The following is a 25,805-nucleotide window of genomic DNA, read 5'->3' on the forward strand; positions in this document are numbered from 1 at the left end:
GAATGAGTAAAAGCTGATGCAGCTTTCTAAACCTGTGAAAATGACAGATTCATCAAACAGGCCACATCGGACAGTGTTTACTCGAGCCATTGAGGCGTGCGATCTGCACTGGCAGGACAGCCACTTACAGCACATCATCAGCAGTGACCTATACACCAACTACTGTTACCATGACGACACTGAAAACTTGCTCTTTGACTCTCAGGGGTGGCCCCTCTGGCATGGTAAGTGGCTAAACCGGAAAGATGTTTCCGTGACTTGGTGCTTTGTTCATTTTCTATGGCATTATTTTGCGGGGGGGAGGTGGTGGGGAGATGTATGAAAAGCCTGGCAAAAAGAACAGAGGCTCCCTTGAAATGTTGGCTCAGAAGTAGTCCTTTAGGTCTCTCCTGCATAGTTTTAAAAACAAAACAGAAAAAAATGAAACAAACTTTTGCTTTTGAGTAACCTAGCAAAACAGGCCATTGCATTTATGGAGGCACTGCTATTCCTCAGCTACTTTTTCTGTTTTAGAACATGTTCCTACAGCCTGCGCAAGGGTGGATGCATTACGATCTCATGGATACCCACGAGAAGCACTGAGGCTAGCAATAGCTATTGTTAATACACTAAGGAGGCAGCAGCAGAAACAGCTGGAAATGTTCCGGGCTCAGAAGAAAGGTAAATGTGGGGAAGAGGAGGGTAAAGGGCATGTAAGTTGACAGTAACACCTGGAAGTTCGCATGAGGAAACTGGTTTTGAAACTGAAGTGAAAGAGATGGCTTTCAACTCTTCAGTCTGGATAGTGGTGTCACATTCTGGATGTCACAGGTTTTCTCTAAACTGTGTTGTGAGCTGTGCAGGGCTCTTGCCGGCCTTCTCCAATATATATGGCATGATATGGCCTTTATTCCAATCAGAGGTTTTGGTTACACAATGAAAATAGTCACCCTGTTTACAGGGTGACTTTGCATTTGGCATGTCAGGTGTTTAATTTTTTTTTCTCTGATGTATAATTTTGCTGAGCTTTATATTCTGAAGTGTAAGTTTAGAGGGTACAATGAGGCAAAGCCTGAACTACAAAAATCATCAAATTTGGTAGTGTGTTCCAAGGAAATCTCTTATAACACTTAAAATTCTAGTTTCTCTATAGAGAAGGGATTGAGTTTTTGTGGTTTTTTTTCCCTTGTTTTATTGACTGAGCTTTTTTTGGTTTTGTTTGGGTTTTTTTAATGCCGTTTTAATAAAATATTTTGTGGGATTTTACTGAGCACTACCATTGTTTTTTTTTTGAAGGGGTGTTCTCCTTCAGATACAGTTTCTGTGGCACATGATTCTTGCAACTGAAAATGATTCTGCTCTGAACCTTTGTAGTTTGAAGAGGCAGTTGAAGTAGGGGATGGCTTTGTGAAGAGTAGAGTAGAAGAGTGTATGTGGAAAAACTGGAATTATTTTCTCAGCTGCTACACTAATCCTTTCATTCAAATTTTATTTCAGATCTTCTCTGTTATTCTAAACTCTGTGTATCCTCATGCATTGTAGTCAAAAATACCAATGTGAAATCACATTTGTAAATTTTTCAAGTGTGTGTTCAGATGTTTTCCCAGAAATAAGCATTTAGAAGATATGCACCTAGCTGAAAAAAATTTAGCTGCAGTTCCTACGTATTTTTTGCAGTTCCTCTGAATTTTTTTCACACAGAAAAATGGAGTGGTTTTTTTAAATGTTTTTTTGTTAAGAAGGGTGGTGCCTGTGTCAGTGTGTGTGTTTGTACCACTGGCAGGTGTGAGGAATCTTTTGCAAGCATGCTGGTTGTAATAGTGCTCATTTTCATTCCCAGCTGCTAGTGCAGCATGTAGACATTCAGTAACTCCATTAACAAATTCCTTTACTTGTGAGCAGTTTCTGTAGCTATCATCTAATATTCTATTATAGTTTTTAAAAAGTGCATGAAATGTGATCCATCCTGCCCTGAAACAAAGTAGTTTGTTGTTTCTGTGTTGTCACTCACTGCTTTTTTATTTTTTAATTTCATGGGGAATATTTAAAAGACTCTTTTTAATACCATAAAACGTGCTGGTCTCTATAGCCAGAGGCAAACTGCAGCTACAGCCCAGCTCTAGGCTTTTTGTTCAGCAAACACCCCATGCTTCTGCTTAGCTTTTATTCATGTGGCTGATATGATGTCCATGGAGTCCCTTGTGTGACTTTAAGTCAGATATGTCTGACAAGGCGATTGAAGCCTTTGGTTGGCATGACACAAGAGAAGCTCATAAGTAGGCACAACAGAATAAACAGAACAAAGTGAATCACTAAGAAGTCACCCTGATGAATCCTTCTTGGTAATATTCCTTACTTCTACCTATTGTATTTACTATTTGTTAGGTAATGCGATGATTTACTTGGGTTTTTTTCATATTACATACCAATGGATTCTTAAAAAAAACCTCTACCATCTTGACAGTGTGTCTGTGTTTAATTTTGTAGCCCCACACATTTAAATAGGAGAAAGCAGGACTTAAAAGTTTAATGCATATAGTTACATATGATGCTTTGTGAACAAGAGAGAGTGAAGGGAGGTACAAGTTACTGTGTGACAGGCAGAGAAGCAGAGCAGCCATAATGGCTTGTATACAGTTTTTAGAGGGTAGTCAATAATGCATCTGATCTCTCATCATTTACTTGTGTTTGTATGTCTGAGAGGAAGAAAGCTGGGAGTGTCAAGGGGAGTTGTTGCCATATTATGTGGATTTGGGGAATAGCTAATACCTGTTACCACAATCACACTTCCTCCAATTCATTGCACTTAACATTTTTTCTGTGTTCTAACCATGTAATGGGTAAGGGCTACAGAAAAATATTGATGAAGATATTTGTGGACTAAAATCTTAAAATGACCAAAAATACACTTGGTCCTATGAAAAGACAATTTTTTCTTGTATACCTTATTTAAACATTTGTTGGGGTTTTTTTTAAGTAACTGTCGTCCTGAGTTTAGTGCAGAGAGAGAAAGAGAGAGAGAGAGAGAGAGAGAGAGAGGTGCTGTATAAGCTCATAATTTATGAACTTGGAACATATTTTAGAATATTTTAATTTATTTCTGTTCCATTGGGTTAACTTAAAAATGTAAAAAGGGTACTGTGTCTTTTTGAGTGAGCAAATTATTGTAAATATTTTACCAAAAAAGTCCTTGTTGTAATTCTTCAAGCAGACATTTTCAGAAGAGTTTTAGCAGTATCAAGGAAGAGATTTCAAAAGACATTGCCATTGAAATTTTTCACCCATGATATGCTTTGCTAGTGCCCAAAAACTTTGGCTTCTATTCTTTCTCTTTTCTTATTCTTATTTACGTATTCACCAAGGGCAGTAAATTCACCCTGAAAGATATTATTTTCTCTTTCTATGCAGAAGCTGCTGGAAATGCTTTGAATTCTGTAGTGAGGGCATTTTCAGCAGTTTCATTTGTGCAATTGTTTTGATGGGCTTACATGAGCTCTCTTTCCCTCCCTCTTTCCTCTGTGTGTGTTTCTTGCCACAGAACTTGTCCAAAGGGGAGTAACCTCAATAACGAATCTTGAAGGCTGGGTGGGACACCCTTTGGACCCCATTGGCACCCTTTTTGGTAGCCTGATGGAAGCCTGCAGGGTGGATGATGACAGCTTCCATGGATTCTCCGATTTCACAGGTAAGACCAAGAAAATGCAGCAGTCTGGTACATTTCTTCTTTTACTGGAGGTATTTTTCTGTCTTGCCTTTTTGAATCAGTTTCAAAGTCACTGTTTCTATAGTATAAGAACTCACATTTGCATACATTAGGAAAGCACGAGGAGAAAATGTATAAACTAAGAAAGCACTTAAAAGTTACCAGTTACTCATTCTTGAAGAAAATTCCATATTTCATGGTTGAAATAAAACCCAGTATGACTTCATAGCAGCAGTCTTCTCCACATACATTGCACTGTCCTCGTTCTGAGAAATTGCAGGAAATCACAGGATCACAGAGTTGCTAAATTTGGAAGGCACTTCTGGAGATCATCTAGGCCACTTAGTCTGCTTGTAGCAGTCACCTAGAGCAGCACATTGCTCAGGTCTGTGTCCATTTGGGTTTTGAACAACTTAATGTATGAAGACTATACAACCTTCCAGGGCAACCTCCTCCAGTGTTCAACCACCCTCATAGTTAAAACGTGTTTTTTTATGCTCAGGTGGAATTTCCTGTATTTCAGTTTGTGCCCATTGCCTCTTGTCCTGTCACAGGATACCACTGAGAAGAGTCTGGCTCTGTCTTCTTTACATTCTCCCATCAGATATTTATACATTTTGGTAAGATCCTCCTGAGCCCTCTCTTTTCCAGGCTAAATAATCCCATCTCTCTCACTCTCATTATATGAGAGATGCTGCAGTCCCTTAATTATTGTTGTGTTCCCACACTGGATCTCCTACAGCATGCCCATGTGCTGGGGAGCCCACAGCTGGACATACCACTCCAGATGTGGGCTCACTAATGCTGAGCAAATGGGCAAGATCACCTACCCTGACCTGCTGGCAACGCTTCTAAAGACAGCCCTGGATGTTATTGGATTTCTTAGCTGCAGTGTACATAATACTCCAAAACAATGACAAAACTCTTGAAATTAGTAACATATATAGTCTATAAATGGTAGGAGTTGGAAAATATTGTTGCTATATCAATACATGATGTAGGATAGGGATAGGATATGTACAGCCATTTCAATTTCAGTATTTGCTTTCCAGGATTTTAACTGATTAATTCCTTACTCTTAGTCTCTTTCCACCTTTGGGGTAACTTCTTAACACAACTAGTGTGGACAGAAACTGGATTAATTACTTTACCTGAAGCTCTTTTATATACGCATCCACAATCTTCTTGGGGTTTTGCCTCAAAAATCCTTTTATTCAATTAGATTTTCTTCAATAAATCTCTACTCTCTTACCCACCAGTTCTGGAAAATCTCTTAATTAAAAAAATTGGAAATCAGATTCTCTGCTGTTACTAAAAAACAAAACAACCCCATGAAATAAAAATATTGTGTGCTGAAAAGTAATTTCCTTTTGGTCACACACATGCAATGTTCCAAGTGCATTCCGCCTTTCCATTTTTGCAGTTGCCCATCTCCTTACTTCTGACAACTACAACTTTTTGTTCCTAAATTAGACTGTAAAATGCTACAAGCTGAAATAGCGTTTTGTCATATGTTGTGTTTATGAAGTGCCAGATGAATTGATAGCACTCTTTAAAAAACAGTTTATGGCTTGACCTGTGTGGGATTTGCTTGTAATTGTTACTTAAAATAGGACTTCTAATGTTAACAATATGCATTTTTGTCATAAGCACAAGTGTAACAAATTAAAAGCTTGAAAAGAGTGCTAGCAAACAGAGCATATATTAAAGGTGAGGAGTTCCCGGGCCTATTGTATTTGCACAATTCTAATAACTTCAGCTGACATCTACATAGGTGTAAAAGCACTTCTCCCTTCCTGTTGCGCATCAGGGCTTTAAGGAAATACAGAAATGGGTAGGGAAAGAAATTGTAATGGATCTTGTAATTTTGGCCTCATTAACACAAAGCTGGAGGAGCTGCCTTTTTTAAAATTGTGTGGTTTAAAAAATGAAAACCTTTATTTTTACTTGAGTGGATTATTTAAAACCAATTTATTTTTGTGTATTTCTGCTATATGGAATCAGATGATGTATTTTAGATTGGAGTGTTGTATTTTGAGACTAGCTAATAATTTAAATGATTCTGAAATCGTAATACTAATGGTGGAAGCTTTTGTATATGTGGCATTGTAGGCAGATTATGGGTTAAAATGGTTTGCTGATGTGTTTTCCTTTCTGTGTCACTCCTTACAGAGAACCTGGGGCAGTGCAAATCTCTGGAGTACCAGCACCTGCCTGCACACAAGTTCCTAGAAGAAGGGGAATCTTACTTAACGCTGGCTGTGGAAGTAGCATTGATAGGGCTGGGACAGCAGCGAATAATGCCAGATGGCTTGTATGCACAAGAGAAGGTTTGTCGAAATGAGGAGCAGATCATTTCTAAGCTACAAGAAATTGAATTGGATGATACTCTGGTGAAGATTTTTCGAAAACAAGCAGTCTTCCTATTAGAAGGTAGCTGAATATAGATGCTAACTGCTTCTCTAAACTGTCTCCACTGACACAAGTACACAGAATTAGTGTTCCTGTAGAAACTGCCTTACATGCTTCAGATGGCTTTTTTGCTTAGAACTCCATGAAAGTTTTTATCAAATCTCCTACAAAAATTGCCGTACTTCAGATATCACGTGACTGCGGAGATAAGGCATATACTGACCTATAAACTTTTTATTTTAATTTTGAATACACTTTGTTCTTTACATTTGTTGCGTGTCATAATCTCAAAAACCTGATTATACCCTCCAGGCTAATTATTATATAATACAGACATCAGTTATCAACAGTTCCCAGATACCAAAATTCCAGATACCAAGTATTTCTTGTATCCTGCGAAAGGAACTATACTGAGAGCTTTATAAATATATGAAGATTTTGACCACTGTGCCAAAGTGAAGAGCTCAGAAAATTCACGTATAATTGCTGAGGCAGAAATGCAGCATTTTATTTGTGAAAATAAAGAAGATTACTTGCCTTTGAAGTTTATGTCATAGGTGGAAATTAAAGTATTTGGTCAAATATTGTGGCTTCAGGTCTGTTCTTGTGCCTAAGTTATGACTGTGACACACAATTTTGTTTCGGAATTAGGCAGTGTTGAAATAACTTCTGTACATGGAAGTGCATACTTTTGCCTTAACTTTGAAAAAGACTTGACATGTAGCACTTAAGCATCATGTTCAGAGAGTGATGTCATGGATTCCAAGGTTGTCTTTCTGGTTTTTGTTCTTTTTGAATGGAAGAAAAAACTTGTGGGGAAAAAATTAGCCAAAGGCATAATCCAGGTTTTTTGAAGGCTGGGTGGGACACCCAGGTTTTGAGTGCATGCATGTGGCTTGAAGGCAAGTGTGGTACTGCCCTAGTTAAGTTGAGAGATGGTTACACATCAGTCAGGTTTTGCTCTATTTTTGTGACATGTTAGTCTTTTAAAACGTTGTATTTTATGGAAGAGGTGCAAGATGTTGCTTAGGGTTCCCAGCTTTAAGTCACTGATTTTGGCTAGATTTGAAACTGCACAGAAGCTGCAACACAGGAAAAGTTTCCGTCATGATGTGTCTGTACTGATGCTTTATGGCCTTTGGACAAGAAAAGCTACTGTCTTGATCTAGTTATTAGCATGCAGGATTCCTCTGCATTATAAAATCAGTTTGCCGCATCTGTTTACTGGTAAGGATGCTTTATGAGGAAAAGGCAGGATTTTTCTGACATACTCTCTGATAATTCAGTTTACTACTTTGATCACTGAATATTTTCTTAGAGTAGTAAAGAAGTGATCATAGCAGGAACTCTGCTAATAAAACTGCCTAAAAAATTGGTGTTGTGAGCAGTGTGCGGCAGTTGTCTTGTATTATGTGTGATGAGAAAGCTGGCTTTTCTGCAGTAGTTTGTTTGCTCCACGGTAAGCAGAAACTGCCAGTTTACATGGAGGAAAAGCTGTGCAGTGATTTAAGGTGCCGATCATACCAACTGTGAGTTTTTAGTTGAAATTCAGTAGATACAATAAAGAAGATTCAATCCAATATTAAGCTAATTTCTCTGCTGTTAATGCAGATTAATGCATGCTGTGTGTAGCTACCATTTTAGTGTGTGGGAAAGTAGAACATAAGACTGTTTTGCAAGAACTGTTACGATTTTTTGCTTGACTGCTAAGTTAATGGCAAAATATATTTTCATATAAATGCTTTGTCATGTGTACATTGTGTCCTGACTGAGTTTTTGACTGGAACACCAACTGGCAAACATACATGAAATGGCTTCTTTCATTCAAGCAATGCCAGCTAGATTTGAATGGCTTTCAACTTCATTTTAAATGGTTATGAGACACACTGTCACCTATTAAATCTTCTTTGACATTTCCTTTGCAATCAGCCCTGGTATTTAGAAATGTCCACCTATGGAGCTCAGAATATTTTCATGCCTAGTAAGGCAGCAGTCAAAAACTTTGCTGAAACAGAAGTGCATTCACACAGCTGGCCATCCATCCATCCATCCATCCATGCATCCATCCTTTCAATTGTGATCGGTTGGAGTCTTAGTAGAAGTAGCAGTAGCTTCTGGGACTGCTGAGTGCTATTTGTGCAATAATTGTCCAGTAATATTTAATACAAAATTCTTATTCTGTATCTTGCAGTATTTAATGCCTGAACCTCTTGTCACTGAAGTCAGAAACTGTTCGACATAGTTTTCCTATTAACAGGAATAACAGTCTTAAGTGTGCAGGAAAAAGTGTAGAAATGGGTTCTTATGCACTGTGAACATTTGAAACTCAGCAAGTAAATAGTTGTATTTATCTTTATTGTTGTCTATCATGATGCTGCTGTTATCAAATTGAAATCTAATTGAACCTTACTAAGAGAGAAAAATCCATTGCCCCAATAATAGGGATAGTTTTCACCTAAATAAAATGGAATTTCTAAAATTATGTGGATATACTGGACTAACAGCCAGCTTTGGTGCATGATCTGACCTTTTGTTCATCATCATAGAATTGTTCAGGTTGGAAGAGACTAATAGTATGATTGAGTCCAGCCATTAAAACAGCCACCACTATCTTCACCACTAAACCATGTTCCTAAGTGACAAATCCACACTTAATTTGACCACTTTCAATGATAGTGATTCCACCACTGCCCTGAGCAGCCTGTTCCAATGCCTGACCATCCTTTCAGTTAAGAAGTTTTTCCTGATATCCAGTCTAAACCTTGCCTGGCACAATCTGAAGCCATTTCCTTTCATCCTGTCTCTGGTTGTCTGGGGCTTTTCAGGCAGGGGTAGAGAATCATAAGGTCTTCCCCTGAGCCTCATTTTCTCCAGGATAAACACCCCAAGCTCCCTCAGCTACTTCTCAGGACTTGTGCTCCAGACCCTTGCCCAGCTCCATTGCCCTTCTCTGGCCTCACTCCAGCTCCTCAGTGTCTTTCTTGCAGTGAGGGCCCAGAGCTGGACACAGCACTGGAAGTGTGGCCTCAGCAGTGCCCAGTATAGGGGGACAATCCCTGCCCTGGACCTGCTGATCCAAGTCAGGGTGCCATTGGCCTTCTTCGCCACCTGGGTACACCCTGACTCGTGTCACCAGCACCCTGCGGTCCTTTTCACCTGAGCAGCTTTCCAGTTACTCTGTTCCCAGCCTGTGGAGCTGCCTGGGGTTGTTGTGACCCAAGGCTAGGACCTGGTACTTGAGTCATGACTGCATTCAAACCAAAGGTTTATTTGAATGCCAGTGTCAGGTGAGACATGTGAGGGATCAGGTGCTGCTGTGGTGATTAGTCATGTAATTTCAATTAAATATGCACATTTTTCTATGGTCATCATTCTTTTTTTACTGGTGAATTTGTGATGAAGCAGTGGCACACCGACAGGATGCATGGGTATTGATGTCCATAATATAACTCTTTGGAGACAAAGCTAGGATTATGACTTTCTATTTTTGCATACCAGGCTTGCTGAATGAGTCCCATGAAGTATGGTAATCATTCATTCATTTGTATAAGCACTGGCAGTGTGCTTAGTATTATACAATTTGCATTGTGTTCTTGTTTTCCTAAATAATACATGGTATTTAATATAACTGTAATACATTGTGTATATATGATGTGTTATCTATTTCACTGAAAATAGCAATGTAGCTTCAGCTTTTGTGAAGGTGAAGCAGGAGTCTTTGAATACCACTTCTAGCTAAAGGTGTACTGAATGCTTTTAAAGGTTCAGAAGTTGGGGTCTAGCAATTTGTAAAAACTGACATTCTGTTTCTCTTTCCTGCAGGTGGACCATATAGTGGCTTAGGTGAAGTCATCCATCGAGAGAGTGTTCCAATGCACACATTTGCCAAGTATCTCTTCACCTCTCTCCTACCTCATGATGCTGAATTGGCATACAAAACTGCACTAAGAGCCATGCGGTACGTATTCATGAGTAGTCTAAAAAGAGCACGAGTACTAGATGTGGAAAGGCAGGAAAGGTTTGGTAATCAAGACCTACTCTCTTTTTCTAAAATATGCATTCTTCCATTCAAGGAGTCAAGGAGGTACTGTTTTGGTTCTGTCATCTATAAAAGTACATGGTCTTTGTAGTAACTGTATTATAATAATTTATAAGTTTCCAATTAGTGTTTATTTAGACTTGTAAAGCAGGATTTTCTGTTTCAGATACTTCTAGAATCCCACACGTGGGGTACGAGGTTTTGTGTTATAAAGCCACTTTAGCATATGGATTCTCCCACCCATGTGGTTGTGTGTGCATGATGGTATCAGTAATGAAATAAGGAAAGAGCTATTTTACCATAAGTCTCAGGATTGTTTGCTGCTTAGTCTGCTCAGCTGGACAATTTGTTACACTCGTCTTCTTTATAAATTGACTCTCAACAATAGATTTGAGAGGTGTGGTCAGAGCCTGTGCATTTTTAGTGCTTCATAACACCTTAGCGTCTTCTGGGTGAATGTTGGGATCTAAATGTAGTACATCCAATGACAGCAAAATGTTTGGTTTGCATCCTGTTTGTCTTCAGTAATCAGGAAAAAGATGTTTCTCAGGCAGTATTCAGTGTGTGCTGTCTCAGGACAGATCAGATTGGTAGTGATATCTAAGAAATACTTCTGAATCAGTTTTCAAGGACCTAAATGATCAGTGATAAAACTGTTGTCCACATAGAATGCGGGGAAGAAAGTGGTCCTATCTGAATTGTCTGCTCACCATCAAGAATCTAGTAGTTGGTGGTTAGCAAAGAATAGCCACAGCTGAATACTAAGAGCAGTCAAGTCTTAGATTATAAAAAAGAAAAAATGCTGAGTTTTCCTGGTCATTATCGCCAAGCGTGATTGCAGAGTGATTGAAGGATGCCCTATCCACATGAAGAGTATTTAGCTTCGTCAAACAGGCTGTGTGTGTATGGTTAGGAGGTGTTTATTCTGGAGCTATTCTCTCCAAAAAGCTAGAGTGAAAATAATTTCTGTGTTTGAAGGACTAAATGGGAGGCCCTGCATAAGAGCAAAATATAGCTGTCATTTTAAGCCAAAGGTCTGCTTAGCCTGTTGGGTATTTTTCTGCCTCCAAGAGAGTCTAGTAATCGATGTTATGGGAAGAGTCTAAAAAAATGTGAAAGAGTGACCATGCATACTTGCTGGTTACAATTGGCATTTTAGGAAATAGATTGAGAAGATAAAAGTCCATTACTGATGAACTATTGAGAACATTAAAATGTGTGATCAGAAAGCCTGGGCCACTTAAGTTTGCTAGTCTTCTTTTATCTCAAGGTAAGTACATTATTTACTGATTTTATCAGAACAGGAAGATAGTACAAAATTTGGTACATGGTGTTTTTTTGGTTAGTTTCATTTTGTTTGTTTTTTCTTTGGTTGGTTCGGTTGTGTTTAGTTTGGTTTTGGTTTTTTTTAAAGAAAAAAAGTTAATTCTTTCATAAAACATACTTGTCTTGTATTTACTTTCAGTTACTACCTTAAAGTATTTCTCAAGAGGTATGATTTTTCTAAGAGTTTGTATGGATTTTTCCTCCGTAAACTAAGCTATTGAAATGATCCTCCAAGGCTGGAGCAGTCATCCATCAGCAGCTTTCCTGACTGCCTCAGTGAACATGGAGTAAATATGCAGTTTCGTTTGAGCAAAGATTTGCCCAGAAACCAGTCAAAACTGAAAACATTTTTGGAAGTTTCCTTTCTCAACTAGAAAAACAAGCAAGACATGGAAAGATCCAAATGATAAAATCTCCAGTTAGTCTTGGGTAGCTCCAGCCCTCATTTGCTATAAAGCTGTCATCTTAACCAAAGAAATTACTTCTTAAATAGACCAGCATAAGAAATAATTGTCTTTTTGTTTCCGTCTGGTAAAATCACAGGAGACGTCAGTGCAATCAGGGCTGTTTTCCCTCCATAGCTGTTTTTTCATCACTTTATAAGACAGATGAAGGTTCAGCCCTAGATAGTAATCTTTCTTTTTATAGTTTGATATTTGGCACTCTTCAGAAATGTGGACTGCTGTCTTGAAGGGTAGTGATGGCAGATTTAAACACTTTCTATTCCATGTCTGTCTGCATTTGTCTGCACTTCTTAAATTCTCCTGAAGAAGGATGATTATTCTTTCCATTCACACCAGAATGTTAATTCAGTTAATGAAGGACTTCCAATACAAACCAAATGAAAAAGTAATGTAATACTGCCTTGAGGAGACAAGAATAAAGCAAATATGAAGATTGAATGTCTCATGGCTGAGAAGTTGAATGGGTCAGAAGATGAAAATTTGAGCATCTTGTCTTCCATGGGAGAGAGGAAGTGGCTGTGGCAAGGACAGAAAGCCCATGTGGAAGTTAGTAAAGGTGCTGCATGGAAATCTCTACCGCTGCTCATGCTTTTAGAAGTGAAGCATATTTCTTAACTCACATTTGTTAAAGAATTTAATTTCGCAAGATTCCAGGTAGTTGCTCTTCAGATAGAAGTGTTCAGTGTCAGTCTGCATGCAAGTCTGCATGGGTCAATTACCCATGGCAGCTCAGGAGTATTTAACCTCTCTGTATTCAAAAATACCTGTTGCTGTTTAATTTTTTGAGTCTTATTTTAGTGTATGGAACAGTTAATATGAAATAAATGGAAACCGAGACCAGAAAGCCGTTCATGTATGCATCTCAGGTCTGCAAGGACAGGGTTGTGCAGTCCTTGATGGTCACTTGTTTCTAGTTTTCTGCTTGCAGCACTGAAACATATGGAGCATAGCCTTGGATAATGTGGATCTGCCGTTGACTGCTCACTTGGAATCTGAGCTTGAATGTTTGGCTTAGTTTGGTTTGATCCCTTGTTAAGCCTGAATTTCAGCCAGGCTTTGGGACCAGACTTTAATGCTGATGTTTATTCACAAGGTAGCTTTGCTAAAACCTACCTAAATAATTGATGTTTCAAAGGAAAAAAAAATAGAGTGCTAAATCTACTTCTGCTTTTCTGGTGTTCCCTAACCTTGCCAAAATTGTGTGAAAGCCACCAGTTCAAAACAACACATCTTTTCGCAGCAAAAGAGCACAGAAGCTGGCAGTGAAATGCAAAGTGACAAAAGATTTCTCCGAAACAGCCTTTCTTTCATGCTTTTTGTCTGTTTACTCATAACCTACTAATCCCTTTCTTAATTTAATAGTTAGGATCTTTTCTGTTCATTGAAGCTATCTTATAATGCACCTCTGCAACGTCACTCTATGCTTGGAAAAAATCATCTATAGAATATGTTTATGAAGAGATGTCTTTGTGCTGCTGGGGAATAGATTTGACTTGATACAAGGGTTTTTTTCCTATTTTCATGCACTTGCATGTGTGTGCTAGTTATTTGGGTGGTGTGTTGTATTTTTATGTGCCTGCTAAATGCCTTTCCATATATTCAGAATTACCTTTCTCAGTGAATTCGTAATTATATTATTATACTGTATTTTTATTTTACTAATATATGCTTCAGGAATCTAAAAAAAACTGATGGAACTCAAATCCATCTTAATGCAAAAAAAAAAAAAGAAACAACATACTCCACAGCTGCTTACAGAACTTAGGTGTTTATTTAAATATAAGAAATTGTAACTTATATTTAAATGGGCTTATTCTATAAGAAACAGTCTATCACAGAAAAACACAATGCATTGGATTTTCAATGTTTGGTAGTTGCAGTTTTGTCTCTTTGCAGGACAAAAGAGATGCAACTTCCTTGATCCTCACAGATCACTTCCTTCTAGAAAATCACATGCATATGAAAGCTGGTAGAAACAGACCTCAGATACTAAGAGACATCAAGAAGCTAAGCACTGGAAAAGCTTTTCTTCTGCACACAGCCTTACTACTATTTCTTTAACTGTTCATATGCCGAAACTATGGTTAACTATATTGAAAAAAAAAACCTATTTTTGTTCACTCCTACTTTTTGTGCTGACATTCATAGAGTAGCTGATGTACTGTCAGTATTTAGTGTATTGCAAGGGCAGTAAAGTTATATCTTTGCTATGGGCTGTCATTTGGATTGTAGTAGTCAACAACACATTAATTTGAATTTTTTAAGTATGAATGCTCCTTGTTGGGTAAGACTGTTGTTGACTGATGAGTACTTGATGAGAAAATGGAGTCTGAAGGTCATATTAAAGGAAACTTCTCTATCACTGCTGTTTGGGACCCTAACATCTGATTAGGGTACATTATAAAATACCGGTAGGTTAAAAATACCTATTGATATAGGAAAGTTTGGCAAATGAACTTTTGATATTCTCCAAGAAGAGAAGTGGTTTTCCATTTTTTTTCCTGAAACTGAAAAAGCATATTTTATAGACAATACCAAGTATTCTTGCAGCTTTAGTTTAGCTCATGAGCAACCAAATGTAGTAGTGGTTTAAAGAGAGGATTTCTTTCTTATTTCAGGTTGCTGGTACTGGAATCCACAGCTCCTTCAGGAGACCTGTCCCGCCCTCACCACATTGCATCTGTTGTTCCAAACCGGTATCCCCGTTGGTTCACCCTAAGTCATATTGAATCCCAGCAGTGTGAGCTGGCATCAACCATGCTGACAGCAGCCAAAGGTACATTGCTCTCAGTTACGTACTCAACTAAATGTGTGCTTTTAATATTGCATGGGTAAACAGATCATAAAACTCATGCTTAGGAGTCCAGGTCATAGTCTGGCAGTAGTTTGAAATGGGCATAACAAACCGAACTGGCTTAAATATGTCATGTAATTTTCTAGCAAAGTAGTTAATTTAGTTAGCTGGTAGCTAGATGAGCTTGGTATGAGGCTGATGAGACACCTTTTTATTCTCCTGACACATGACATTGACTATGAGACACAAAAGTGGACAAGTCAGTTCTGAAGTTCACAAATCAAAGTGACTTTTGGCCCTGCACTGTACTAACACCTTCAGACAGAGCAGTTTGTGGTCTCTTAAATCTTTCATTCATATGCAATTTAATTATTGAAGGTTTCCAAAAACAGAGTGTGTGTAACTGAAACATCATACTATTGCATAGCAATGTCAGGCTCAGTTATAATGGATCTCTGGTTGTTTTGGGAGCTTGTTCCATTTTGGTGATTCTGTTTACACCTTGCAGGTGATGTTCGGAGACTAGAAACAGTGTTAGAATCCATCCAGAAAAATATCCACTCCTCATCACACATCTTCAAACTTGCCCAGGATGCATTTAAAATAGCAACACTCATGGACAGCTTGCCAGATATAACTCTTCTGAAAGTTTCTCTGGAGTTGGGCCTTCAGGTATTTCCCTCATTTGTTGTTACTATAATAGAAGAAAGAAATTTGATGCAGTGTTGGTGCACGTAGCTTTTAAGCACAGGCAAGGATACTGTCTTTGGGCTCTATCTGGACTTGGTTTTAAGTTCTATTTTCTACTATAAAGCTTAATGTATTGGTAAACACAGACCAAGAATCTGCACAGTCCCTTGTGCCATTCAAGTGGAAGTTAGAGCTGGCATTTGTTGGCTGCACTCTTCTGTTCAGGGGTGAGAGAGGACCAGTGTGGTGGGTTCAGGATTATATGTAGGACTGGCTAGAAAGTAAAATTACTCTGCTTGCTGGAAATGCACTGTATTTTCTGTGTGGTCTTCAGGGTTTTTTCCTTTTCTTTCTCTTCCTTTCCCCTAGAGGAGAACTGGTACATGCTTGTTGAAAGCCAAGGTCAACCATAATGACTGGTTGCTAAGGCAGAACATGTTGACAGCAGCCTTCTCACTTCCATCAACATCCTGTACTCCACAAGCTGTGTTATAGTCAGATGCATCTGAGTGTGCTTGAGGTGTACAAGAACTGCAGATCAGTTTTCAGGCTCTGACGAGAGACTTTGCAAGCTAAAAGGAGACAGCCAACACTGACACTTTTGAATCTTAGAGTTTCAACAAAAGCAAATATCTTCATCCCCCATTAGGGAATTCTTAAAAAAAAAAAAAAACCCATGCAAAGATCAGAAAACCATTTATTACTTTGCTTCAGTAAAGAAAGCTCCAAAGACTTTTGGGAAAAGGATATTTTCCCAATTTCTTCTTATGCTGAAGAAAGGTACTAAAATCTTTAATCAAAAAGATGAGGGTTCTGTATGCTTTTTTAGGCTTTCATATTTCCATGGTCACTGTGGAAATCTGTTTCATTTGCCTTAAATGTTTATGTGAGAGAGAGAAAAGTCCTTAAAATTGACCTGTGTGTCAATTCAAGCTTTCACTAAGCATCATTCAATGGAAACAGCACATTTTGGGTATTCATGTATTCATGGATACTCTCTTGTGGCTGACAGTGTCATCTGAATGTCTTCAGCGCAGTCTAGTGAAAGTTATGTCACAAACCCAACAAACTGGAACTGTTGTAGAATTTGCCCACTGTTCTGTGTTCTGTTCCAAACTTACTAAAGGTGTTTTAAGAATCTTAAATATTTGTTTTCCAGAAGGAAGGTGCATAGCAGTGTAATTCCCAGCAATTCCCAGCTGTGTAGTTTCTTACAGTAAGGCTTTCCCTGCAAAAAAGCAGTCTCAGTGCTGTCTTTAGTGGCCTATAGATGATTCCCCCTTCTTTTCTCCTCAACTTAATTGTAATTTGGTTGTCTGTGTTCAGTATCTAGTATCTGACTACTTACAATAATTATATGCCCTGGAATATCACACGATGATAGCTGATACATTTGTGCATAGAGGGAGGAGATGTTACGTAATTTAATTTCAATAATTGGTAATTGATTGTTGGTTGTTGTTGTTTGGGAGAAGGTTTTTTTATGGGACAGCGTTTTTTCTTACCCTCAGATAAAACAGTCTTTGTCCTCTATCCTTGAAGGATGTGCAGGTGGAATTACTGTCTGCATACTGTTCAAAAAATACCCAAACAGTGTTTTTCAAATTGTTTGACATGTCAGATGAAAAAGAGAAAATGGAGTGGAGAGGGCAAGAGGCTGCCATTTTTAACTCCAGTGTGTTTAAGTACTTCAGAATTGCTATCTGTTTGTCTATGGCCTTGGTTTGCTATTTAATTTTTATTTTCTTTGTGTTCTTTTAACAGGTGATGCGGATGACGCTGTCAACACTGAATTGGCGACGGCGGGAAATGGTGAGGTGGTTGGTAACATGTGCAACAGAAGTAGGTATGTTCTGAAATGTTTCTCTTGTCAGCTACTCTTACAAGACTTGATCTTCCTTGTCAACACCCAAGTTCTGCAAATGCCTCCCACTTCATGTTCATCTCTAAAATTCCTTTGGTGAGAACACATCATGGCAGTGATTAGTGGGTGTTTTTAAGCACAAAGCAAGTGAGATAATAGTTGAGTAATGCAGTGTGACTTCTTTCCCCCATAAGGTGGAGGTGTGCATAACCTATGGGAAGCATAGAGATGCAAATACTAATACCCAAAAATACTTAACAGAGAAGTGGGAGATCAGTGCTCTCAGGTAGCATGTTTGGATCATTTTAGGCTTTGCTATAGATTTCTTGCATGTCTTCTCATAGTTTATGAGGCATCTCATAAACCTTCTGTGTTAAGGTTTACCATCTTCAAAATGAGGATACAGGGTCTGAAAATGAAGATGACTGCATTAAAAGCTGTATAGCTGTTAAAAAATCAAAAATCAGCAGCAATGCTAATGGGAACAATCTAAGTACTTATGATAATGGAGCCATTTTAATTGCCAGTAAAGTTTTTTTTGGTATTTCTGAGTTGAATTGTATTGCACAGATGCTTCTTGAGTTTCAGGACTTAGGAAGATTGCTGCTGCTTATTCTCTAGATTAATTTATTTTTTGCTTTATGCTTAGCTGGCCTTATATTGGTGTCAATAGCATGGGGAAATAGAGCTTGCCTTTGTATGCTCTCAGCTAGAAAGTGGTTTGTGTCTGCAAATTTTCATGCAGTCGTCTTGTTTTATTGCTTCTATATCTTTGCTGAGGTAATTTTTGCTGAGGTAATTTTTGCTGGGGTTATCTTACAGATATTAGTGCCTGAGTATTATTTTGTGCAGCTGCATCTCAGGAAATAAAATACTGGATTTAAAATTACTTTAAGTTGGTTTACATATTCTAATAGAAGTGTCCTGTAAAGAACCAAAATGTTGTGCAAAGTACTCTTGAGACTTAATCAACACAGTAAAGAGTAAATATGGTAATACTAGAAATCTGTTTATTTAAATGAAGATACTGCATTCTCTGGCTATGCTGGTTTGCTGCAAATGAGTGATGGGGTGCTTGGGAAGTATTAGAGTCCTGCAGAGAAAATATAGACCTCTTTGTGTGGTTTAGGTGGGCTCACAAATGTTTGTAAACTGCCTCTAGCAATAAGGCACTACAGTTAATTCTAGGTTCAATTTATGGAACCCATCAGTCAGTGTTTCCTCCGCCTGCAAAACACACTGGGAATATAATGGCGCTGAGAAATATATCCAGTAGTTCATACTGCTCATTGTATTTCTCTAATAAGGATCTTGATGATCATGTACTTATGAATTTGATTGCTTTAAGGTGTGCTTTATAAGTTCTTAAAAGAACTTTCTTAAGTTCTCTTAAGAAAGCCATTTTGCCTACTTTTCACATGTGCTGTGCCTTGAGATTCACAGTGAGAAAAGAGGTTGCAGTTGCCCTGGTGTGCAAGATGAGGGCTGTTTTTGAGTAAGATGATATGAGCCAGAATATTTTACCCAAATTGTCTTAAGTAAAACAGCTCAGCTGTCACAACAGGAGATTAAAGCTTATCTTGCAGGCTATTTCTGCTATTTTCTGGGTTTATGTGATTGCTGCAGAGTTTGTACAGTAGTCTTAGTTTAAATGTTCTTTTCTAGCCTTGTTGTCTGTGAGCCCTTCTTGCTGGGATGTACTGGTTACCTCTTAGACTTTGTGGGAAGTATAATCTGCTGAATATCTCTATGTGGTGGGTTCTGTCAGTTGTGGCTAATCATTTCTTTCTCTCCCCAGGTGTTTATGCACTGGATAGTATAATGCAAAACTGGTTTACACTTTTCACTCCAACAGAAGCCACTAGTATTGTTGCTACAACAGTGATGTCCAACAGCACCATTGTCCGTCTGCATCTGGACTGCCATCAGCAGGAGAAGCTGGCCGGCAGTGCTAGGACGCTTGCTCTACAATGTGCCATGAAGGATCCTCAAAACTGTGCCCTTTCTGCACTGACCCTATGTGAAAAGGATCACATAGCTTTTGAGACGGCTTACCAAATCGTTCTAGATGCTGCTACAGCTGGCATGAGCTACTCGCAGCTTTTTACCATAGCACGATACATGGAGCACCGTGGTTACCCCATGCGGGCCTACAAGCTTGCCACTTTGGCCCTGACACATCTCAACCTGAGTTACAATCAGGACACACACCCTGCCATTAATGACGTTCTGTGGGCATGTGCGCTCAGCCACTCCCTTGGGAAAAATGAGCTAGCAGCTATAATACCTCTGGTGGTCAAAAGTGTCAAGTGTGCAACAGTACTGTCAGACATTTTGCGAAGGTGTACTTTGACCACTCCTGGCATGGTGGGACTTCATGGAAGGAGGAACTCTGGAAAGCTCATGTCACTGGACAAAGCCCCTTTACGGCAACTCTTGGATGCCACAATCGGAGCCTACATTAATACAACTCATTCACGTCTCACTCACATCAGCCCACGACACTATAGTGAGTTTATAGAGTTCCTCAGCAAGGCAAGAGAGACCTTCCTAATGGCTCATGATGGTCACATCCAGTTTACACAGTTTATTGACAACCTAAAACAAATCTACAAAGGCAAAAAGAAACTGATGATGCTGGTTCGTGAACGGTTTGGTTGATGAAAATGCGTGAATGGGGGACTGGGGGGGAGGGGTGGTTTGTTTTTACTTGAGCCTGCCTTTGTATCCTTTTTAACTTAAAGAAACAGAGCCACACCGGTATTATATGTGTATAGTTATATTGAGTTTGCAAACTAAACTGTCATGTTGTGAAAGTTTGTGTGTTTAATTTTCTTTTCTTTTTTCTGTTTTGTATGAGAGAGAGGTTAAAAAAGGTTTGGTTTACACTGAGTATATGTTGTCAAGTGGCAAAAGCCCACATCGCTCTCCTGTTCTTTCTGTATATGTTCACAGCCTCAAAAACAAATATATATTGCAATGGCTTTAAAAACCAAACAAAACACCTCCATCCTGTGATAAGTACCTCGAATGGATTCAGCTTTACTCCTTTGTAACTCATCCTTACATTTCAGCATATTTAAACAAACCAACAAATGAAATACTAATAGCTAAAAGGCTGACCACGTGGCTTTGCAGTGCTGTTCATCCAGAAGCATGGCACACAATGCTTGTGCATGTGGAAACTTAGCGACTGTCAACATACATTCTCAGGGATTTATCAAAAAAATTAAAAAAAGAATGAGAGCATTTATTGTACTGTATATATATTATAGTATATGTCTGAATATTAAAAAATATAACATTAACTAATTTATAAAAAAATCTATGTAATGCAAAATACTTGAAGCTGCAGTAGCTTGGTTTTAAACAAAAAAAACCTATCAGAAGGACTAAAGTGCGCCTTGCTTCAGGGTTGGCTCAGGTGGTGAACTATATGCTGGGCATCTATGCAGAGCCACCTTTTGGATTGCATGGTTGGACTGATACCTATTGGGGAAAATTTTATATATATATATATTTATACAACCTGTGTATACATATATATGTATACACACATACACACATGCTTGTAACAGGCACTATAGTAAAGAGGGACAACAAAAAATACACAGCCAGAGCAGCAAGCCTTAGCATTAAGAATACAGTATGCCAGAATTGGGGTTTGTGCCTCCTAGCCTAGAAAACTTAAAGAATATCCTTTTTGACACAAAACGCAAAATGTTTTCCAAAATTATTGACATAATACGTTACGCCTTTGCAGTGAGCTAATAATAAGCTAACCTTTGTGCACAAATAACATATATATATATAATATATATATATATTCTGCATAGGTATTTTGACTTTGTGCAGGACAGAAAGTTGTGTAGGTATGACTGTTCTACTTTTCAGTTTGTTTTTTTAATATATTTTATTTTCTCTAGAATTACTCAAACAAAAGCAGCCTTCTATCTTGCCTTGTCTTAATGCTTTAAAATAACCAAACTGGAGATCTAACTACCAAACTGTTCATTATATTATTAAATACCAACTTTGGTTACAGTATAGTGTCTTTACTTTAGCTGATGGTTCTGTATCCTTGTGCTTTTTAAAGCAGTTTTTATGTTTTGGTGCAAAAGTTGTCCAGTGTCTCTTGTTCCCTTCATTAGAGAACATGCTAGAGGTATGTTTGTAGGTATTTTTGTTTAGAAAAACTATTTCATGCTCTCCATTTTATTTATTATAATAGGTAAAAAGGTTGTACTTCATCACCCATGTAAACATGCTCATGAAGTTGAAAGTAATTAAGATTTGATACACTGATATCAATTTATTTATGTAACTAAATCACTGTTTTATAAACTTGTTAATGATCAACAATTTTTTTGTTTTGATTAAAATTAGTTTTTTGAAAGTTGATTCTGCCTCCTTTAATGGTGTCTGTTACTGGAATTGAATTGTGTTCATAGATCATGAATGCCCATCTAACGATTTCACTGCGGTGTGGTGGTATGCAATGCAACCACCAAGTCCAGGAAATAAATGTTGTGTTCCTCAAAAGTTCTGCTAAGGAATCATAGTGTTCACTGCTGCTGGTGGAAGAAGACCTGGTAAGGAGAGAAGGGGCCAAATGCTGCCTTTGTCTGAAGAGGTGTGTTCTGTACATCAAACAGTAAGCCTTGATGTACTGTCCTGGTAGGATTCTGGATTGTGTGTGGGTTTCCACTCTGGATTATTTGGGTGGCCATGAGAGGTGAGATGTGCTGTGGATGTATTCAAGGACAAGTAGTCCTGTTTATCGATTGGCTTTTCTAAAGTGTTCTGTGTATTTTGAGTCATGCAGCTCATTCCACACAGTGTGAAGTTTTTGCTCATCAGCTGATAGGTGATATTTCTATTTTTTGGAGCCCTTACTCCATAGGAATTGTGTGACTTTTCTAGCCCTTGGAGAATAATGGAATATGACATGGTTGCAAATTGAAGAGGAGCTTTGTGCTTTACCACTATTTAATCATCTTAGGAATGTTACTTGATGTCATACTTGATCTAATCATTTTCAATTCCTTTTTTTTTAGTATCTTCAGCTGAAAAGAGAATTAGTATTCAGCAAACAACCAACAGAGATACCAGTGTAAACATGAATTCTGACAGTGAGGCTCGCATCACTGAAGATTAAGAAGGAAAAGGTCTGAATCTTTGCACAACTTGTCATGTAAAATATGAATCTTTTACCAAGTCTTGCTAACAGCTGAGATGTCCTGACCTAATGGTGCTAACATTCTGTGACATTCTGTGACTTCAATTCCTTCCAAGAATTGAATTCTCATTACATTTTTGGTTCATTACTTTGTCCTAGATGAATTATCTGTCATGGGCAGTAGCACAGGAAGGAAAAGAGGAAGTATCACTTCATTTTGTAATAGGGTTTGCATGGTTGCTTTTTTCTGTAGTTGTTTTAGTTGAGTTTTTTTCTTTTTTTCCTAATTTTACAAATAATGCCACAGTAAGGATCATTCTGGATTATATAGATTGTAAAATTGAAGCCTCTTTGAAGACCAGGCGTTAGAATTAAATGCAGTCAAGGTAGTTGTTGCCTGGTTTGGACAAGCACGTCGCTGCTTCTTGCAGAACTGATGGAATTCTACTTGGCTTATTTTCTTGACTGAGTAAAATCTTTTCTGTGCCTGCACTGGTGCTGTGCAGTGCAGTTCACACCACATTACAAGCCCTCAAGGACTAACAGAGACTTGGCCAATCTCTCTAGTAAACATGTCTCAATATGTCCTGCCCTTGGTTTGTGAAGGCAGGAAGACTCCACCAAAAAAAGAAAAGCCTCAGAGCTCTTGCTAAAGGCTTTCAAAAGTCTGAAAGTTACTCTTTAATATTTCTTCAGTATTCTGTCAAATTAGTTCAAGCTTTTCCTTTCTGATTTGGTTTTGGTTTTGTTTTTTTTAGCAATTCAGATTTTCATGTAAGTGGGTGTAAGTTACAAGTGGAGCAAAACTGGGGTGCTGCTTACACAGAAATTTTGTCTTCTGAGGTGTAGTTAAGAGTGAATTTGCAGAAATTTGTTTTCACTTAGATGCCTTCGTCTCAGTGATTTTGTAAAAATGAGGGGGGTTTTCTGCTGAAAAATCATACAACCTTCCATTTCTGCTTTAAAAACAAAAGTTCTAATTTTAACGGAGGATATGATTTGGAAAAGTAGCAATATAGCTTATACCTTTACCTGAATTAAGAAGCCTCAGATATCCTCTTGCTCTGCAGTTTTGAGTAGAGATAAAGTACTCAGGGGCAAATATTTTTCCACTGTTTTAAATGCTTGCCCTGTGTGAAGTATGTACTTTGTGCAAGAATAAGTGGGGAAACAAGGAACATAAACCACAAAATGTTTTGCCAGCCCTTGCATTGCAACAGGCAAGACTATACTGAATGTAAAATGAAAAGCTTTGTAAGAATCTTAATTGGAGAGACAACAAAGTGTCAGATATATCTTTACTTGTGAGAAGAGGTTGGTGGGATCTGTCTCCTGTGGAGAAGTGTACTCTCCATACTGCACATGGGGAGGTCAGTTTTGCCTCGGCTAACACCCTGGGCAGTTAGCATCAAGTAGCACCTACCTGACAGCTGAAATGTTTGCAGTCCACATTTATGGTGTTGTCTGTGTCCCTGCTTTTACTAAAAATAGAGAATTGTGTACTCTGAGAAAAAGAATCTGTCTTAAAAAGAAAATCACATCAGCTGCTGTATTTGCAGACAACTCCAAGGTCATAGGATCTAAGATTTCTATTAACAAATATTGACTACAAAGCACAAGTTATTTCTAAAGCCAACCTTGACTAATTTCTGTAGCTTTTTAGGTAGAGAGCAATAATGACTAGGAAGTACCACAATTAAGAAGCCGCCCAGTGAGTCACCTTTTGCTGAGTTTAGTGACAAATGCATTTAATTGTTGGGATTTTTTTTCTTCCTCTTTAGCTTTTGTCCTTTTGCATATGTAGTTTAAAGAGCTTTGTATTTGGAATCACATGAAAGGTGATGTACTTGTGGTTTGATGATGCAAAATGAGCAACAGAGCTATTGGTAACCATGGTCCATGGTGTTGGAAGAATCTGTGGAGCAGTGAATGGGAAGGGCAAGCTGATGCAGGGGCTGGAGAGCTCAGTAAGGCCTAAGGGAGCAGCCTCAGCTGACGTGCAAAATCAACACTGTCTGCCTTTCCACCACTCTGACCTTGGATTTGTTTGTCTAACCACAGGGTCTTGGTTTGGTGTCTCAGGCATCAAAGGCACATCACTGTTCACAGAAGGATTCTGCAAAGTCAAAAAATGGATGAGGGTGATTAAGGACAGAGCTAAATATTCCTCTGGTGAAGCTGCTGGAATTACATCAAGGTTAATGTTGGCAGACACTTTTGAGAAGCCTGTTATAAGAAAAAAAGTAGCAAGAGAAGTACTGCCAAATTCTGCCTGGTTAGTGGGCAGGAAAAATCATTTGAGGTTTGTGGCCTTCATTTCCAGACAATCTATATTGCATTAAGCAGCATAATGTTTACTTGTAACACTATAGTGCCCGGCTTTTCCAATGCCCAGGCAACAGTCAGGCAGATGGCAACTCATCTCTTTCCCAATGGTGTCCCTGAAGCCTTCTGTCACCTCTGAGAAGGCAGGGTGTGGGACAAAGGGTGGCCTTGCTTGGGCCATCTTGCCAATATCTTGAGGAGCCCTGAGCAGTACAACCAAGCCAATTTAGGAGGCCAAGGTTGCAACAGGGAAAATTACATAAAATGCTTTCCCAGCAAAATCCCATTTGTAAAATTCTGAACAGCAGTTGGTCACTTAAATGAATGGAAATTCTGGGTTCTGAAGAAAACATTATTTCTTTTGTGCCTCTAAGTGATGCTTCAAACATGTTTTGTAGATCAGTAGATTAATTAAAAATATCCCAAATAAACACCAAAATGGAAGACATGTTAACTTGTTCCTGAAATGAACAAATGTACTTGGAGGGGAATTTCATCACACTCATACTCTGCCTGTTGCATTATGAACATGAAGGTGTGAAAGGCAGCTCTCACTAACACCATTGTAACAACCATCACCCCTCTCCAGCTGGTTTTGGTGGGAGAGAGGTAAGGAGGTATTTTTGGGTGGTGTTTTCTTTCCTTAGTTTAAAACCTTTTTCTCTCTAGCCACCTGATGACTGATTCCAGGTATGGCATAGATGCATCTTGGGAAAACTCTGCCTGGTAACTTAGGATGTGTTTGTTCCACCAATTCTCTGTGTCAATACAAATGTCTGACCTAGTACATACTTTTTCCTCCAGCAGCCTGCAATTTTTACATCTTTCAGGAGATTGTCTCCACTTCTGTCATGCTGCCAGTTCTGGGGACTTTTTAGTTTTGAAAAATGGGCCTCTCTAACCAGTCTTGCAAATGTGGAGTCCAATTTAAAACCACTGTGTGCTACAAGGCCTTTGGCTTGGCTGCTACTTAGCAATTTAGCAGGTCTTTCATATTCTTTGTCTAAATCACATAATTAGAAACTGAGAA

At 38.5% G+C, this 25,805-nt stretch overlaps 1 protein-coding gene across 3 annotated transcripts in view; it reads left to right on the forward strand.

Moving 5' to 3' along the window:
- The window catches only part of ZSWIM6 (zinc finger SWIM-type containing 6), a 106,894-nt gene extending 85,222 nt beyond the window's left edge, over positions 1–21,672 (forward strand). For all 3 annotated transcript variants that reach the window (XM_068177343.1, XM_068177341.1, XM_068177342.1), the window contains 9 exons: positions 48–224; positions 514–660; positions 3,518–3,664; positions 5,855–6,115; positions 9,917–10,052; positions 14,542–14,699; positions 15,226–15,389; positions 17,172–17,253; positions 19,070–21,672. In XM_068177343.1, the coding sequence (XP_068033444.1) occupies positions 48–224; positions 514–660; positions 3,518–3,664; positions 5,855–6,115; positions 9,917–10,052; positions 14,542–14,699; positions 15,226–15,389; positions 17,172–17,253; positions 19,070–19,932 (2,135 nt within the window). In that variant the 3' untranslated portion in view covers positions 19,933–21,672. The remainder of the gene's footprint in view (positions 1–47; positions 225–513; positions 661–3,517; positions 3,665–5,854; positions 6,116–9,916; positions 10,053–14,541; positions 14,700–15,225; positions 15,390–17,171; positions 17,254–19,069) is intronic.
- Positions 21,673–25,805: the final 4,133 nt, after the last annotated feature.

This window comes from Anomalospiza imberbis, chromosome Z (genome assembly GCF_031753505.1).
Source record: "Anomalospiza imberbis isolate Cuckoo-Finch-1a 21T00152 chromosome Z, ASM3175350v1, whole genome shotgun sequence".
Taxonomy (NCBI): Eukaryota; Metazoa; Chordata; class Aves; order Passeriformes; family Viduidae; genus Anomalospiza; species Anomalospiza imberbis.